The sequence below is a fragment of the Athene noctua genome, chromosome 5, assembly GCF_965140245.1.
Source record: "Athene noctua chromosome 5, bAthNoc1.hap1.1, whole genome shotgun sequence".
In the NCBI taxonomy this organism is placed as follows: Eukaryota; Metazoa; Chordata; class Aves; order Strigiformes; family Strigidae; genus Athene; species Athene noctua.
Window position 1 is genome coordinate 50,185,649 of NC_134041.1, and position 19,336 is coordinate 50,204,984.

Sequence of the window (19,336 nt, forward strand, 5' to 3'; positions counted from 1 at the left end):
TGACTGGAGTAGCTTTGTGCAAGAAGTCCCATCTGGTAGAAAGCAAGTGATGTTTCTGCTTGTGTAGCACCTGTTTCTGATATCAGAGAGGAAACAGAAGAAAATTACTTCTATGGGTGGTGACATGAAGTGCAGCTGCTGCCTGGCAGAAAGTATGTTATCTTCCCTTTACCCAAGTGAAAACATTTCTACCTTGCATCATGGATAGGATCAAAGCTCCAGCTGTATTCTCCCAGAGGAAGAAACAGAAAAGGATGCATTCCCCAAACCTTTCCTGCAGTTATGAAATAAAGTTCAATAAGTTTGTCATTTTTATTATGCAGAGAAAGATGGGGAAGACCAGAAGGACATTTTTGATGGAGCTGGCAAGAAGAAAAGGTTTCAGAGTAGAAAGTGAGCTAAGGTAGGAAAATGTTTATATGCATAGAAAGAACATGCAGTAATGCTGCCTGAGGCGTTCTAATATAATAAATGTAGTCATACAAGTGCCTGTAGTTGAAGTTTTTCCCTCTGTATTTGGTGGATATACTTTGCTCTTTCCTCTATAAAGATGTTCCAGGAGTTCAGTGGGTGTTCCTAAAGCGTGGTTTGTTTCTATCGCCTTCTGGGCAGAGAGCAAGCAGAACACAAACATTAGCAAAATTTCTAATTTGTTACCTCTAAAATCTGTGTTTCTAATTTATCTTAAGTCTGTCATTATTTTAGTGTGCTGCTTCTTATATGGAAAATAAAAAATGTAGAGTGTGGACTTGCAAATGTTTGTCATGGTATATGTTTCTGTGCATTTGTATAGTCTCACTGGAATCCATGAATTGTGTCTTTAGCTGATCTAAATCAGCCATTGTTTACTTCTACCTTGAAGTCAGATTAAGATTGATCTAAACTTAATGGCCAGTTCCTGAAATGAAAAAAGTTAAATATACAAGAATGAAAAATGTGATGCATTGAGGGGGGCATTTCTCTAGAATACCTCTGGTATATTAATATTTAATCTTCCTTTGAGTAAGATACTGATGTGAGTCTCAAAGTTATTGGCTTATGCTCTAGTACAGTCTGGAAGAGCACTGGAGGAAAAAACCTAGGAATAAAATACCACAAATATGGCATTTCAGGGTGAAAATATACTCCAGCTGCAGATATTTCTGGTGGTGTTTCGATAAGCCAACTCATTTTGAAGGAAGCCTACCTCCAAACAGTGTTTTTCATGAGTACTAGTTATATTATTATGCAGTTTTCTGAAAGCTACATCATTATGTATGTTTTCTGAAAAGCTGGAAGAAAATCAAGTATTGATCATTTCTCTGTATCTGTATGCAGATAGCATACAACTGGGTCCTCCTTATAAAAGCTCATTTCCACAGATTTTTCAATCCCATCATCTTTGAAAGCCTGAGGAAGAAGGGAGGATGGAATAATTTGTAAAGCGAGATTTGAGCCGGTATTGAACAGAAGTAGGCAATTAGCATCTGATGCAAAACTAATTGAATGCTCAGGGAAAAAAAGTGAACTGAGTTGTTCTGAATCCTACATCAACAATCTATTGAGGACTGAGTAGAGGCTTTATCTGGGCTGCTTGCACACACAGGTATTTATTGCCAATATGTCACACTTTCTGTAAATTATATACAAGGCAGGTGTTATGTTTAATTTCAGTTTAGCTGCTACTGGATAAAGCAGAACTATTTAACTGTTGATTTTTGCTTTTGAAAATGCCAGAGGAAATGTTAAATTTGTTATGTTCTATGCCAAGAAAAAAGCACAGCTGTACAGGTACCAGAGGAAACTTGTGCACAGCAGCTAAACTGCTGCTGCAAGCATAGCGATGGCAAAGTTCCCAGATCTGCAGCTTGATACAAATACATTACATATGAATATTTTATATAAAGTGAAATAAACCACAGGAAGCAGAAGTTCTATGTCTCTAACTGATTTTTTTTTTTTGTTTTTACTCAAGTAAGTATGTGACAGTTTAATTAAAGTAGAACCTAGCATGGTTAAATAATAATAAACCCAATAGTATTTCATGGAGATTCACCTAACCTAGATTTGTAATCTTTTAGATTAAAATAAATTGGGATTTTTTTTATAATGGACTCTGTTCTACAAGTTTCACAATATGGAGAGAAAAAAAAATGTGCTATACCATGACAGTTTTCATATTTCTGAAGTACATCAGTACCTTTTTTAGATCTCCAAAATATAGTACATTAAATGCATTGGAGAGTTATGTGATAAGAGTTTTCTATGGGGTGACTCCAGTATTTGTCATTGCAGTTTCATGATTACTGTACGAGTCAGAGACACAGGGATAGGCCAAGGGGGGTTTGTTGGTCTCCTAGAAAGTAGTTCAGGTACTTGTAGAGAGTGATGAGGTGTCCCCTTAGCCTTCTCCTCCTCAAACTGAACATTCCCAGCTCCTTCAATCGCTTCAGGCCCTTCGCCAGCGTTGTTGCCCTCCTCTGCACTCGCTCCAGCACCTCGATATCTCTCTCATATTGAGGTGCCCAAAACTGGACACAGTACTCCAGGTGTGGCCTCACCAGTGCAGAGTACAGGGGGACTATCACCTCCCTACTTCTGCTGGTCATGCTATTTCTGACACAAGCCAGGATGCTGTTGGCTTGCTTGGCCACCTGGGCACACTGCTGGTTCATGTTCAGTTTCTTGTCAGTTAGAACCCCCAGGTTCTTCTCTTCCAGACAGCTCTCCAGCCACACCTCCCCAAGCCTGCAGCCGTGCAGGAGGTTGTTGTGCCCCAAGTGCAGGACCTGGCACTTGGCCTTGTTGAAACTCATCCCGTTAATGTTGGCCCACCGATCCAACCTATCCAAGTCTCTCTGTAGAGCCTCCCTATCCTCATGCAGATCGACATTCCCACTTAACTTGTTGTCATCTGTGAATTTATTGATAATACACTCTATGTCCTTATCAAGATCATCAGTAAAGATGTTGAACAGAAATGGTCCCAACACTGAACCCTGAGGAACACCATGTGTGACCAGCCACCAGCTGGATTTAACTCCATTGACCACCACTCTCTGGGACCATCCATCCAGCCAGTGCTTGACTCAGCAGACCGTTTGCTCATCCGGATCATGGGCAGCAAGTTTTTCTATGCGAATCCTATGGGGAACTGTGTGGAATTTATGTTCCAATTCTAGGCTTATTTCTATAAAAATTAAGCCAAATAATGACACTGTGCCTTTCCCCCAAGAAGTTTAGGAATCTGATGTCTAATATCAATTAATTTTGGCATATATTTCAGAGATACTGAGGTCTTACATGTTTAATGAAAGTGAAGTGTTTCCTCCTTTATCTGTTTTTGTCTTTGTGGATGACATCACCCTCCTGGGAATTACTCAAAATTTCTCACTGTTAGTAGTTTTCTAAACTTGTTGAGAAACATCAGCAGGCCAGGTATAAATTTACCAATCATCCTGAGTATGTATGTAATTTCTTTCTTGAAACATCTCTTTGTCCCTATCCATTATTTTTCTGTGAAAGGTGTAGACTGCATATTTTTATTCATGAACTATCATGGGATTGTTTCCAATCTTAATTCTAGTACATCAACGCAAATTTAGTGTAATAACCTTTGTGCTACTGTATTTTTAAGCAATGTACACCTTATAACCTATTGAACAATAACTCTATGTAAGTTTTATAATCACTAAACTATTAGTTTTGAAAGAGACTGGCCTCTTAGTAGCAAGGAAGTGGTCTTTAGATGGAGTACATAATTAATGAGATTTAAGTCATGAACATTTGACAATGCTATATATAAAGAGCTTAATGTAAGTACAGAAAAGTTAAATTTACAAAAAGATATTACTAGCTGTAAAGCTTTAAAGAATTATTGTTAACAGACTTTTTAATATACTGTAAAGCTTTCTTTGATTGATCAGGAATATTGGGAAGGGGCTGTCAGGTGTCGTAAAGCAGCCTTTTCTTTATGGTAATGCTCATGCAAGCCAAGTGTTTTCAGAGTTGCAAAAAAATGTGTGATAGAGTAGTGTCTTACAGAAGGCAAATGATGCTGAAAGAAAGAAAAGGCTGCACTTACAGGAGCTGTCAGGCTAAAGTCTTTCCTCAAAGCAGGTTCAGTGACTGGAATAGATGTATTGTGATATGAAAATGCAACTGCTTCCCACATCCTATCGTACAATATATATTACAGCTTTCAGAAAGTGTATGGTAAGTAAATATGGTAATAGCAGTTCTGTACTGTGTACAGTTGGATTCAGTAAAAAAACCCAAACTTCTTTTTGTGTACTTCTTGACAGTGACTCTGTCACTCATATTGTGGCTGAGAACAGCTCTTACCTGGAGGTGCTGGACTGGCTGAGAGGACAGGCTGTGGCTGACAGCTCCAGGTTTGAACTACTGGATATCTCCTGGTTCACAGCCTGCATGGAAGCTGGAAGACCAGTTGATTCAGAAATGAAGTATCGTCTCATGGTAAGACAGATCCTTCACTGCAAATACAGTGACATTCAAAATGAATGACTGTGTGTGATTGTCTTGGGGTTTTTTTAACCTGAAAACATACAGACTTCTGATAGAATTTTGAATTTAAAAACTTTTTTCCCCTGAAGTTTACATGAGTAATTCATACAGTTTTAATAGGTTAAGAAGACCTTTCATATCTTCTATATCAGTGTCTGGTAATGCTAAGTTACTATGCTATCAGATCTTACAAACTAAGAATATATATCATCCCTTTAAAAAAAAAAAAAAAAGAGTGCTATTAAAGGGGAAATATCCATCAATGAAGCACTTGCTGTTGTTGTGGTACTTGTGGTATTTCCACAAATTCTTCAGCATCATGGTAAATGTCTCACTGAGAACAGTGTGTTTTAATGGGCTCCTGATGAAATACTTTGCCTCTTCAAAACAATACAAAAGTATTAAAACCTTTGGTGTTTGGAAGTAATCAGCTAACTCCTGGGCCCCTGAAGGACCTGTGAAATCAAGTCTGCTGCAGTCTGTGGACATACATTTACAGACCTGGCACCATCAAGTAAAACTGCCAGGAAAAAAAAAAAAAAAAGTTTTTATTATATTGTATTATTTCTCAATGGGAGCTCTAAGTCACATTCTAAGCCTGTGAATGGCAGGCTGATTGGTTTGGTGAATGGTGTTTGACCCTGAAGCAATGGGTGATGACATTTTCCTCTGCTCTATATCTGACAAAATTATGTGCTAATTTCTCCAGTTGGAGCCCTGTGTGAAATGGTGGAATTTACTACCCCCAGTACAGACTGTAAATGATGAGGGTGTGGTAGGGATGCCTGGGTGTGCTGTGCACATATGACAACAGCATATGCCACTGAGCCATGAAACAGACCCTACGCTGTGTCAGGATGAACCTAGTCCCTTGTTCTGTGTGCACTCAAGCCCCATGGTGGTGGATTTAATGTGCATTGGTGAAGAAATGAATTAATACATTACAATGTATGAATTACAAGTCTGATCTAAAGCTCTCTGAGGTAAAGTGAGGGGTTCCTGCTAATTTCTGATGGTCTGGATTAGGCTCTGTGTGACCTGTTACCCCACTGCAAAACATTAACTGGGAAACCCACAAACACTGGGACCATGACAGGATCCACAGTGTGTACCTTCCTGTGAGGCACAGGATGCCTGAATATTTAGCAGCAATATTGCACTGTTTGCTGCTTCTTCATCCAGTTGTTTAGATTATGAAGCATTTTTCATAAATACCCCAAGAAAAACTGTATCTCCTAATTAATTTTTTCAGTCATCTTTCCTTGCCAGAATCTATTTTCTAGAATTTTGCATATAAGAATTACTGTTTAATAACACTTCAGGGGGGAGGAGTGTATACACCAGATGGAGCTGTCGCTCTCAAACTCAGCGTAATTCCATGACAGAATACGTGTTTATATTTACAGTCCTTCCAATGAAGTATTTTTGCAGTATATTTATATTTTCGTGAATCTGCTAGAGGGAGAATAGAGCAAAGAGATTAATGCAAAACAGAAAAAACCAGAAAACCTTGCAACCATGCATTATGGAATCTCACAGGCAAACAGGTTATAAAATTATAAATACTGGGAATGTAAAGAAGTTCTGGAAACAAGAAATAAATCCAAAATATGAGCAAAAATCCTGTGAACTTTGAGTGTTTCACATTGGGCTTAAAAGTAAACCAAATTACCATTTATGTATGTTCTTAATTTCAGCAGTGTGTGAAGACCTATAGATTCAGATATCTCAGAAAATATCTTTTTGTAGACACGGGTTGGCTTTTTTAAAACCAAGAAATGCCTTTGTCTTTCTCCAAAATGTCTCCAACGATGCTGAAGCTTACTTTTTTTTTTTTTTTTTTTTAATCAATGAGAAAGCCACTGAAAGTTGAACCGCCTTAGTTTTCTTTTATATATAAAAGTCCTTTTAGAATACTGCTGGAGCAGAAACTTCTGAAAAAGGTAGCAGCACTCTCAGGAGATCATTATTATACTTTGAAACTGGCTCTGCAAGTAACAGCTTCTGTTTTTATTGAAACATAAAGATTTCATGCTAATAAATGTAGAGTGCAATAAGCAAGCCAGTGACAGCTGTACCGTTAACTTTAAAGCTTATAGTTAAAACCAGTCTTAATTATATAGTGACTCTACAATAATAAACATTTTTGTAAAGCAAACAAGGAAGGAAGAGAAAGGATTCTAGAAGTTTAGCAAATTTTAAAAGAATTTTATTGTTGCAGTGTCACCATGATTTTTTTTTTTCTGCCGTGAGAAATTAGAAGGGGTTTAAGTAAAGGTTAATTTGCTTTTTAAGTACTAGACTGAACTTGTACATAATTTAATTGGACTTTCACCAAAGACAAATTTGGTCCATTATGTCAGTCTTGTAAAATGTGGAATGAAAGTGAATTAACAAACCCTGAACTCAGGCTATATCATGAAGGCTTTGAGGTAAAATGGATTGCAATGTGGGAATGTTTTGGGTGAAATCTTGTCTACATGTAGGTTAGTGGTAAAATTCTCATTAATATCAATAGCAGTAAGATTTCATCTTTCAGATCTTATAGTAGCCTATTTGGAAGGTTGTTATTCATTCAGGACATTTGTTTTAATACATTACTTTAAAGAAATGTCCATTTTAATGCAAAACAAGGTGAATAAATTCAGAGTTACAGTCCATTAGCTAACATATTAATCACAATTGTCACTAAAGTACATCTTTCTGTGGTTGTGAATGATCCGAGACGCTCTGATGTTAATGATTTACAGAGTATAAAAGGTTGGGTGACCAGAGCTGAGATGGTCTGAATTCTTATTGATTCATTTGGTAACAGTTGGCTTCTATAGTTAATAGCCATCATTTAATTTAATAGGCTATGGAAGTGTGGTAGTCAAACATCCGCTTTAAAGAGAAATCAAACTATTTCTCTGGCAAAGGAATGCCTTTCTCCAGAGACACCTTTCCCACCACAAGCAGGTGGGTATTCTGGACAATAGCAGGACATGTACATTAATATGTATGCAGGGGCATCCCCACACGCTAGAAAGTAGTGCCGTTTCCTGGGTAATGGAAAAGAAAGAGGCGACGGGAAGGTTTCAGGGGGATAAAAAAAAAGGAAGAGAACCATAAATGAACTGGCATCCTCAGTGGCCTTAGGAACTGTGCTGTGACTGCATCTCTTCTGCCTTTTCCTTGATTAGAACCCAAAAGCTGTTATTTTTTTAGAAAGGAAAAGAGATTTATTTCCTTGAACAATGGATTTTGTTCCATATTAGCAAAAGGAAGCACTGCATCTTTTGATCCCTTGCCAAATCATGTGACAGGCAACTCATATTTAACATTTTCTGGAGTGTCTCACTCATGAAAAAGAGAGGCTCTAACTAATGGAAGAAATCCTTCATACTGACAGTCAGAGTATCCGAGAAAATAAAATGAAACTTATAAACTGGCTACCTTTTCTTCATAAAATGCTGGGTATCAGCAGACTTTATTATATGATCAATGCTGTCTGGACTTTACAAAGCTGCTGGCTGTTGAATAATGTGGCCTGACACAGTCTCTAGTATCTGCACACCTTATTCACTGCTGCTCCATTTTCTCTTTCTCTTTGTTATTTCCCTATGTCATTATACTTCTTTGTTTGTGTATTAAAAACAATAGTTTGACAAAGAGCAAAGTAGTCCCCTACAAGATTAATTCTGCTACTAAGGCTCTCTGTGGTACAATCTGATGCTAGTGGTACAGGTTGATTTTCCTGCTGACACCATGTGGAAAATGTCACTGTGAAGGAGTGGCAGTGACATTCACTGTTACTGCAGCCTGGATGTGGGGTACAAACTCTGACTAGCTCTAGCAATTAAGTAGCCTACGCATTTGGATATTTTTCAGTGGCTGCCCCTGTGCAGTGTACCATAATTTCATTTTAATGTAGTGCAGTTAAAAAGAGGAGTTTTAATGCTTCCATTTTTCTCATATCCATAGTTGTTTCTTCCCAGTACTACAAATTATTCTGAGATACTGTGAGTTTCCAGGATTGTTCTACACGGTACGGTAATTGCTACTGGATGAAACTTTAGGTTTGTCCCATCATCTGTACAAATGATTTCATTCCATCTACTCTTCCTACCAAAGAGCAATAATATCAATCCTGTTCTTATGTTTGGTTGATGATAGGAGATCATCTCTGTAGTTCTTATGCAGGCATCATAATGTTCGCTAAAAATCAGAGTATAGAAATTACTGTTTGCTGTTGATTTCTAGCCACAGTTGCTTTTGTTCTGAGATATAATCAAGTCCTGTTAATTAAAAGCATAACTATTACTGATTAAAAAAAATAGCCAGGTATCTGTGCTAAGTCAGGAAGAGGATGTTTATGTGCTAGTCTATCACCCTCTTAAACACATAGATTTTCTGTGTTAATTTTGTTCTCATCCACAATGCCAGGTAATGCTACATGTAGCGCTCTTGTTCTTTGTGTCTATGTCCTAATGAAGATAATAGCTTATCATATATTCAGTAACATTCTGTTTGTTCACAGTCTTTACAGCTGGCACTATCATTTCAAGCATTATATTAGCTGTAATCAATCATTGTTTATATGATTTTAAAATCAATTTTAAAGTATAATTCATGAATGTGTGCAAAAGTGGATGAATTGTGCTGTTGATCCTGGCTGAAACCCATTTCAGTTATTCCCAAGAGTGGTCTTACACAAAAAATAGCTTGCTTTCTTTCAGTGTATACTATGAAAACTGCCATATAATTCAGTGCTCCTTCAGCTGTGCAAGCAAATACCTTTTTGTGTGTGAGTACTGTTATTTAACTACTCTGTATCAAATACAAAGGCAATTTAGCATGAAATTATATGTGAGGGGTGTGTGTGTGTGAAGACACATACACATATTTATAGGTTTACCTAGCACAGATGCTAGGTTTATGTCTTCATGTCATTGGATACAGGAAACAAAGGGCTCATCATTCCATTATTGGGGTGAAAATTTCTTCCACATATCTTTGTGATACTTTTGCTGTTGTTGAACCATTTCCCTGTGGCTTTTGGATAGTGCAATGCAATACTCTTTTGACAGATCAGCCAAACGTTTTCAGACAAAATGACAAATAGCAAAAAATACACAGAAATGCTGAGAACACTTTGGGTGTTTTGAAAGTATTTCAGATTTGGGCACTTTTAATGAAAGCAAAGGAATTAAAGGACTGGGCATATAAAGCAGCAGAAAAGCTGTTGCTGGATTGTCTTTTTCCAGTTGCTCACTGGTCAGGACACTTGCATGCTGAGGACTTATGCTCAGGACTCTCTTTTGCTAATGGGGACATGACTCTGTGTATCCTGCCTTTCAGTAGAATTCCCTTCCCACCCTACTGGGGAGGGTTGCCTGCAGACTTTTTTGTTGATCTTGATCGATTTTGCATGGAACAAAATCAGGTGAAAAGCGAATTAATGTATAGGTAGGCTGATGCTTGGGAAACTCCCATTTAAGATTTGGCACCTGGCTCTTTTCCTTGCTCCAGTGAACACCTGAAAATGATGTCTCAATTAGATCAGCATGTATGGAATGGGCTGAGTGAGAAACCACATCATAGGGTAAACAATGGCTCTTGAATGAAAGGATGGAGGTGACTCTTCTGTGGCTGTTTGTAAACGTTTCCTTTGCTTCATAAGGAGCCCAAAATAGAACATTTAAATTAATGAATTAAATCCAAACCGTGAAAGTTTTATTTCATTTTATCTGGAAGATAGGGGGAAAGCTTATTTTAAGGTCATACAGTTTTCCTCCACCACTGAATTTAGCTATAGATTTTGAATGCCAGTTATTTGAGTATCTACTTTTTGTTGGTTTGTTTATTTTTTTCTTGGTCTAACATCCCCAATCTTATGTTGAATCATCTAGTGTTTTCTGGGAAAATTCTCTGTTATTTCAAGCTATCCGCTCTTAAAGTGTGATTTAACTCTGGCTGGCAACTCAGCACCACATAGCCGCTTGCTCACTCATCCCCAGTGGGATGAGGGAGAGAATCAGAAGAGTAAAAGTAAGAAAACTCCTGGGTTGAAATAAAGATCGTTTAACAGGTAGAGCAAAAGCTGCCGCACACAAGCAAAGCAAAACAAGGAATTTATTCACCACTTCCCATCATCAGGCCATTGTTCAGACATTTCCAAGAAAGCAGGGCTCCATCACGTGTAACAGTTGGGAAGACAAATGCCATCACTTTAAACATACTCCTGCTTCTTTCTTCTTCCCCCATCTTTTTTTTTTTTTTTGGTAATGACCAGAGCATGATGTTATATGGTATGGGATATCCTTTTGGTCAGCTGGGGTCAGCTGTCCCCGTTGTGTCCCCTCCCAACTGCTTGTGCACCCCAGCCTACTTGCTGGTGAGGTGGTGTGAGGGGCAGAAAAGTCTCTGTGTAAGCATTGCTCAGCAATAACAAAAACATAGCCCCATACCAGCTAAAATCCAAAGCCAAATCCAGAACATAGCCCCCTACCAGCTACTATGAAGAAAATTAACTCTATCCCAGTCAAAACCAGCACATAAAGCTTTGTAGTTTTTCTACGCTACTGCAATAAAAAGAGTAGTAGAGAGACTTGCCATGTAGAGAGACCTTTTTTTTTTTTTTTAGTGACAGTGCCATTGAAAACTCCTGGCAAGAATGTACTGTAGAAAATGGAAAATCCCGGTAATCACCAAATAAACTGGTATTGTCAGTTCAGCCAACATAAAATTAAATGTTTTTCCTAGGAAGATAGTAGGGCCATTATTATTCTCTTACCTCTTCTTCAAACATACATATTTTGGGTTCATGGAGTGTATTTTTTGTATTTTAAACTATTTTACAGTTGTCACCAACCCTTCTCCCTTTTTTTTCTTGTTAGGAACAAGATCAATCTCCTCCTCTGAATACACCTGAACCAGAAGTGCCATCATTTATTGCAAGTAAAGTATCTCAGTATTCATGTCAAAGGAAGACAACTTTAAATAACTACAACAAGAAGTTCACGGTAATACTTATTCTATCCATTAAAAAACCTAGCATAAGTAAAATAATTAATAGAGTACTTGCAGCAATATTTCCTATGGCACTCTCAACACATTCGTGAGTTAAACAGGCAGCACAATTATAACATTTTTTGAAAGTTACAAATCTTCCATAAATTAAAATTGAGTGCAAGCTTAATTGCATCCTTTAAGTATTGCTGAAAGCTTAATACAGTGGATCTTTAAATACACTAATAGCTTGTAAACACATGAATTTTTAAAATAAATGATAGAACGTTCTGAAAATATCTTTTAGCCTTTCATCACAGTCTTATTTGACAAGTTGGAAGAAATGATGAGCAAAAGTTTGGTTTAGGTCAGTCCAAGGTTCTTCACCATTGCTGTGCTACCTTCTCTTTTGCTAGGTGTTTGGTTCTTAAAAGTGTGGCTGTAAGCTCCAGATTTACACAACTGCTTAGTAATGAAAACAGATTGCATGATCAATGCAATTAATATGACAGAAAAAAACCCTAAAATTGTCTAGTATAATAGGAATCTTAGAGACTGTCATATATCTTATTCAATGGTCATAACATGACACTGTTCAGTGGGTATGAAAAGCCCGAGTCACCTGGTCTAAATTCCTTTTAAGTTACTGTGCCTAATGGCTCCTCTTGGCTGGCTCTGGATACTCAGTGAGAACTATTCAACAGGAAACATTTGACACAGAGACTCTAATGTAGTACAGTCTGAATAAATCTGGCATAGTTACATTCATATGTTTCAACTATGTCATGAAGCACCTCCTCATCTTCCCGAAGTGTTATTATTTATTTTGTTATTTATAATTTTCATGCTTTTACTTTGTGTGTGTGTCTATAAATACACACAAATCTTTCTAGTAAATATTATTTGTAAGATTTGTATAAAAAGAATAACAACAGATACCAGTAATTTGGGAATAAAAACATTTACGAGGTAAATACGAAAACCTCTGGGAATTAAGAACTAAAGATAAACCTAAGAGCAACTCTGAAATGTCTTGATCTTGGAATGCACAGTTAAAAATTAAACAATCTAAATTTTGCCTTGTAATGATGCTTTGAAATAATAATAAATTATACTAATTATATAATAGTGTTTATGGTACTCAAGTAGGTTAAAATATTTGCTTATTTAGAAAATTTTCCCTTTTAGAGCAACCTGATGAGAACTGAATTTTGACCCTACTTTGAGCCTGAGGTTGGACTAGAAACCTCCTGAGGTCCCTTCCAACCCCAGTGATTCCAACATTCCCAAAACTGCTTCTTTCGAAATGGCTACCATGCCCCACCTCCTGCTAGAAAGCAAGACTGTGAATGTTACCATTTGGCTTCTTGAAATCAGTCCTTCTTTTTCACTGTTTATAAATATCAAATACATGCTGCTGCAGGGGAAGATGTCAGACCAAATATGGATTGACCCAAAGAATCTGTAAAATGCTGGCCTTCTTGGAATTGCCTTAGTTCTACACTTCCTGAAAACAGTGGAATATGGGAGTCTGGCTCTTTGTTGAATTTTCTGTAGTAGGACATTTTGTCAGTCATTCTGAAGGTAAAAAGTTAAAAGTAGTTTTGATGGATAATGGCGAAGTACAATGGCTACTCCTAGAAGGTACAAAGTTGTTGATTTTTAATTATCACTCACATTATGAGCACAAAAAGTTCTAGAATGAGGTAGTTCCCTTTAAAAATATTTTTTAAAGGTATCATTAAATTTTTTGTCAATTCTAATATATTTATTTGTAAATTCACACAGCATTTTTCCATTTTCAGAGACTGAGTACTATAAGTCTAGTGATATATAGTCTTCTAGCTGTTAAATTCCTGAATTTAGTCCAAGATTCGGTTCAAATGAAAACTATGCTAGTAGCAACATATTCATTGACTGGTTTCTGTTATACCTGTGTTTCACAGAGAGGCAGTCCCTGAATTACTTCCAGGTTTATCATTGCAGCAGTCTTAATGTCAGAGTACAACTTGTATTTGATAAATGAATTTAGCTGAGCACATTAGAAGCAAGACAGTTTGATGACTGAAGCACTGAGACTCCCTTCTGTTATCCTATATATCAAATGTTTCTGAGTCTGGGTAGAAATTAGGTTTCATGGTGACAAAGGTGGCAGTTTTTCATCCTTGTACTTTGAAAGTAACTGTTCTGAGTTCATGCTGTATTTTATTTCTGGCGGTGGTACTGGGCAAGTTGATAATGCGCGTGAATCTGTCTAGCATCTGCATCTTGACAGCTGTAACGTGTGGTGGGTTGACCTTGGCTGGATGCCAGGTGCCCACCAAGCTGCTCTATCACTCCATTCCTCAGCAGGACAGCGGGGATGGGGGGAGAAAATAAAATGGAAAAAAATCTCATGGGTCAAGATAAGGCGGTTTAATAAAAGCAAAGGCTGTGTGCAGAAACAAAGGAAAACAAAAGATTTATTGTCTACTTCCCATCAGCAGGCAACGTCCAGCCACTTCCGGGGAAGCAGGGCTTCAGTACGCATAGCAGTTGCTCTGGAAGACAAATGTTGTAATAAGGAATGCTTCCCCCGCCCTCCTCTGCTTTTATTGAGCTGATGTCATATGTTATGGAATATCTTTTTGGTCAGTTTGGGTCAGCTGTCCTGGCTATGTCCCCTCCCAAGATCTTGACCCCCCAGCCTACTGGTGAGGGGGGAATGTTGGAGAGACAGCCTTGATGCTGTGCCAGCACTGTTCAGCAGTAGCCAAAACACTGGTGTGTTACCAACACCTTTCTAGCTAACAATAAAAAGCACAGTGCTATGAGGGTTGCTATAGGGAAAATTAACTCCATCTCAGCCAGTCCCAATACATAATGTAACAGCCTTAGGGCTGTTGCTCTTTTTCCTTGCAACCAAAGCTTGCAATGACAGCTGAGAGCTTGGGTGTTTATGGACTGCTGGCCTCTTTCCTGAAGGCCTGCCAGGGTAGTCTGCCTAATGTCACAGGAGCCTGATTTTCAGTTTTGCTGTTGTTTTGTCAGTCTTGTATTAAACCTGTAATTCACATTCTCAAATAAAAGTGTTCCAACAGATTTTTCAGTGCGAGCACTTAGCAAACGCACTGAAGCACTGGTATAATTCACTTGTGCATGCTGTGGGCAGCCAACCATTAAATGACAGATTTTTCCCTGGCTCAATGCCGTATATTCTGAAAATTAGGTCCAAACCATCTTGAATTATGTGTTGATGATAGTATTTTGTTATAACAACTTTATTCTGTGGACCAGAGTTCCTTTTTCTTACAGATTTTCTGTTTTCTTTGATTAGCTTGAAAATAATGGGTTTGGACCTTACCTCTAACAGGGGCACAAAGCTATTGTTTGCTTATGTATTCTTGGATGAATTTACGAATTCATCCTTTTACTGGAATTTGCCCTGATACACTGTGTCAAATTCCTCTTTAAAATGAACAGTAGTTGTGTCTGAGTAGAAGTTACGTCTGACATCTTTTAGTCTCTTCAGAAGAGCAGAAAAATGGTTACTAATAGGCAAAGATGTGCATACAATGAGGCTTTGAAAATGCTGATTCAGATGCTTTTGGAGATGATTTCTGGAGCAATTGGTAATTAGTAATCAGTTTTTAATCTTAAGTCCTGTTCTGTATATATTTTACCATGAAAGACCACTTATTAAAACCAAATAGCAGAGATATTTGACAAGAGCTTATGAGGACAGTGTGGTGGTTTAACACAATCAATGCAATTTTTGTGTTCAACCGTTCCATGTTTCCTTTCTATTGTAATAGCCAGAAAATAACTTATGAAAGGTGCACCAAATCAGTTTTACATCACAGAAGAAGCTACAGAAGGGTTGGCAAAGACTCTGCAGATGTGAAGGTTTCATGACTATATTTAGTATAGGGCAAATGCTACCCAAATTATTTTTTTATGAGCTGTTAAGTAGTAGCAGAGCCTGTTGTGTGAAGAATAGACCAAGTATGTCAGATTGCATGCCAAGGAGGAGATAGTGGCATTGTGCTGCAGTTCATGGAGGGAAAATGCAACTGCTTCAGACTTGTGGGTCCTCATGCAGTCTTTGGGTCACTGTGCATCATGTACTGTGGCCTCATGGTACGCAGATTGGGAACCACTGCCATGGGCTTTACTGCTTTGGATGATTCAGGAATGCAGTGAATGCTTAGCCCTGACTCTACAGGTGAGCTGTAGCTGTTCAGATGGGTAAAGATGCAAAACAAAAAGGCAAATCATTTCACTGAAGACTGTACCTTAGCGTGTTTCCTTTATATTTGTCTTAAACATTAATGTTATTATGGCAGATAATATTACAATATTGTTCTCTGGCTCATTTGTAAATAGCTAGCTGTCCTCCCCCTCTCCCAGTGAAAATATACACTTGGGGGCTGCATTGTGTTTTCATGTGCTAAAATAAATGGAGTCATTCTGCTGTGCCCGAGAGGGGTTGTTGGATTTGAATATTAATACCAGACTGCAATAAAATTCAGAAAGACATTCTTCTGTGAGGAAAATACAATTTAATTCTTACAGAAGAAACTAATTAAGTCAGAGGTAAATGGTTCTGTGATTCTGAGGCTTATTGCTAATGCTACTGAATGTTACTCTGTTTTGGCTGTTACTCATGGTAATGAGAATGTGGATGTTTAGCATGGGGAAAGATGCCTGGTTTCCTTTCCACTCTGTTAGAGAGAGAAAAAAGATCCCTTTTTATTTGCTGTTCTTTTTTACCTACAGAAACATGTATCAGTTATGCTAGTGGCTCAAGCATTTATTATTATTCCATTTTAAAACAAACCTCAGGGGAACGTCAGCTGTAATTTTATAATGAACTTGGGAGCTCTATAGGTAGAAAACCACTGATCGAATGTATATGCTTAATAGCATGTACTGTCTTACTGACAAAGCTTACTTCAGTAAAAATTCTCCAGACAGTACTTCAAGACTGCAAATTTTGTAAATCTATGTGAAGTGTATACCTATCCCAAATGAACTGGTGGTTTGCTCTAAGGAGGAAATAGCTCATTTTTAAGGTAAGTGGGAGGGTAGTCCCTAAAATACGGACAGAATATAAATACGCTTGCAATTTTTGGCAACCCAAATTTGTATGTGTACATCAAGTCTATGCTACTTTCTTGACCATATTAATACATGTAGTATTTATTTAGCATTTTATGTTTCTTATTACACTGTGTGTTTTTATCTAGGACAATGTTAAGCAGCTGACAGTATAACTGAATTTTTGTGCTCTGTCAGCAAATCTTTTCTCACAATTGTCTTCTTTTCTTTCACATTATGTGGAAAAATATGAAACTTCACATGCGTACCATTCTGTTGTAAGAAATAAACCTATTATTATTGGCTAATATGAGGAACAGCTGGAGCTAACAGATATTTATTTCTAATAACAGTGTGTATACAAGGACCCTGAGATCGTGCACATTATGTTATTACTGTTATTCTCATTCTCTCAGCTCCTTTGTTTCTCCAGTTGATGTGAGATGATGTGACAAAATCTTTGGACCTGTGCAAGTATTGGGCTTTTCAGTTCAGATACCAAAAATAAAACTTAAAAAATCACATTGAATAAAAATGGATAATTCTATTTATTTGGAGTCACTTTAGTTGACACTACAGGTTGGTTCAAATTGCTTAATTCTCATTGAAATAAGCACCTGAAAGCATTTATTTTAGCTCTCTGTGGATTCAAAACGTATTCACATGCCCTGTGCCTCTTCCCACTGACACATGAAATTAAGATTTACACTGGGGAAAGTGAGAAGAAAATTATTTGAATAGATGGTTCATTCTAAATCTCTTTAAAATCACTTTGATGACTTTTCAATGGCCACCAAACACTGGCAACAGCAATGTGATGAGAACTAGGACCCACCCTTTAGATTTATGACTTACTAAATAACTTTCAAGTAGAAAATAGTGATTGAGAGGGAAAACAATTTAACTCAAATTGCTGTTCAGAGTGTAATAGTCCTTCAGCCAGGTATCATGTAAGAATGTTTTGTTGTTTAGCATGCTTTTCTATTTAGCTCTTCAGTGGATTAAGTTCACCTGTACAGTAGTATGTTATTATTTTTTAATTATGCAGTAGCATTTGCAGACTCAAGTAAGATAGAGACTTTTTTTTTTTTTTTTAAGAGATGCTGTACAAACACATTGTAAAAGACAATTCAAGCCCTAGAGAGTTCATAGCCCTAATAGACAGCAAATGAAAGATAGCAGGGAAAACAGTGACAGGGAGGTCTGAACAGCTTTCCAAGGTCACACAGCAAAGGAACAGTGGGTGCAGGCATGGGAATAAGACAAGTGCCCCGTCCACGAAGCTGTAATGCCTTCTTTACAAAACAGATCAGATTTAGAATATATTCTTGGTAGTATAATATTGGTGATATCTGTTCTCGCAGTCTTAAAATGAGGTTATTAAAGATTATTTTGTAAGTAGTAAAACAACACTTTTGTAAGTAGGAAAAGGAACTGCTTTGACCATCTTGTTGAAATGAGCAGTATGGTATGAAATATAGCATGGGACCATTAGCTTCTTTTGCTTTTCTGAATGTGAGTGGACTCATGTACTCTGATATTCATGTTGAAATTTACTGGATTAGCTGTTCAGCAGTCATAAACCAGCATAATATTATTGATTATTATTTTTTCCAAAAATTGTTCTCAGATACCAGTTGAGAGTCTTGTTCTTTGTGTTGATTTCAGTCTTATGATTTTTAGCATTTATAGTACTTTGGTGTGCATTTTTACATTTGCAAGGTACTAGCTGGTAACACTGCTTTGTTAATGATACCTTATCTTATTACTAGGTCTTAAATACCAGATATTAAATGAGCTGCAAAATATCTGTCAGTACCTCTTCCTTATTTTTAACATAATAAAATATTTGTGTACTTTTGTGTCTGACCCCTTAAGATCTGGGAGTCCATTCCATCACCAAATTTTTCCATAGCCCAAGTTTCACCAATATACATTCCACAATTTCAGACACAGATGGAAAATTTGCAATAACTGAAGAGCTGAAATACAGCCCAGCTATCTTTCACGTTTAATTAAAGCAGCCCCTGCAGAATACCCCAAAGATTATGAAAATCCCAAGTGTTGGAAATATCTAGAAATTTAGTTTACTGTTAAACTAGTACCTTTTATACAGGCAATCTGGGTTTTGATCTGATTGATAAGAAGGTGACAAGGTGCTTGATGGAAGAAACACGAAGATTAGAATAAATGAGGGATTGGTAACTTTTTCTCTTTATATCACCGGAAGTAGATCTCACCAGAGATCTAATAGATGGCAAGATTTTTCTCAGCTAATATAGGAGTTTCATGTGGTTTTCCCGTCTGGAATATTATTCAATAGGGAGGATAATATTCAATAGACAGCAACCCCACTTGGAGATCAATTGCTTCGTTGTTTTAAAGCAGAATGATTTTATCAAAAAGAATGTCAAAAGCAGTTTTATGTAAAAAGACAGATCTGTAATTAACTGCAGCATTTGCAAGCAGTGTTTTGTACAGGGAATAATGAATATTCAATACTATTTAATTGTTTATTTAAAACAGCTTAATGAGCTTTGCAAAGGCAGAAAACCACTAAAAAATGCAAACTAGAATGATAAAAATGCTTTGATTATATTTTCTTATTGACTGTCAACAGCCTCTGAGTAAAATGCTACATGTGATTTTGTTTTTCAATAATGGTGGTGACACAGCTTCTCTGATAAGTGCCCTCCCACTAGTAGAAAAGGGCTAATACCCCTCTAAAACAGCAGTGGTACTGGTATATGCAGACACATTC

At 37.2% G+C, this 19,336-nt stretch overlaps 1 protein-coding gene across 1 annotated transcript in view; it reads left to right on the forward strand.

The window, feature by feature from the left end:
• The first annotated feature begins 200 nt into the window (after positions 1 to 200).
• DNTT (DNA nucleotidylexotransferase) overlaps positions 201 to 19,336 on the forward strand; it is a 102,171-nt gene continuing 83,035 nt past the window's right edge. Inside the window, exons 1-3 of the mRNA XM_074908400.1 lie at positions 201 to 403; positions 4,284 to 4,458; positions 11,385 to 11,510. Coding sequence (XP_074764501.1) covers positions 201 to 403; positions 4,284 to 4,458; positions 11,385 to 11,510 — 504 coding nt within the window. The remainder of the gene's footprint in view (positions 404 to 4,283; positions 4,459 to 11,384; positions 11,511 to 19,336) is intronic.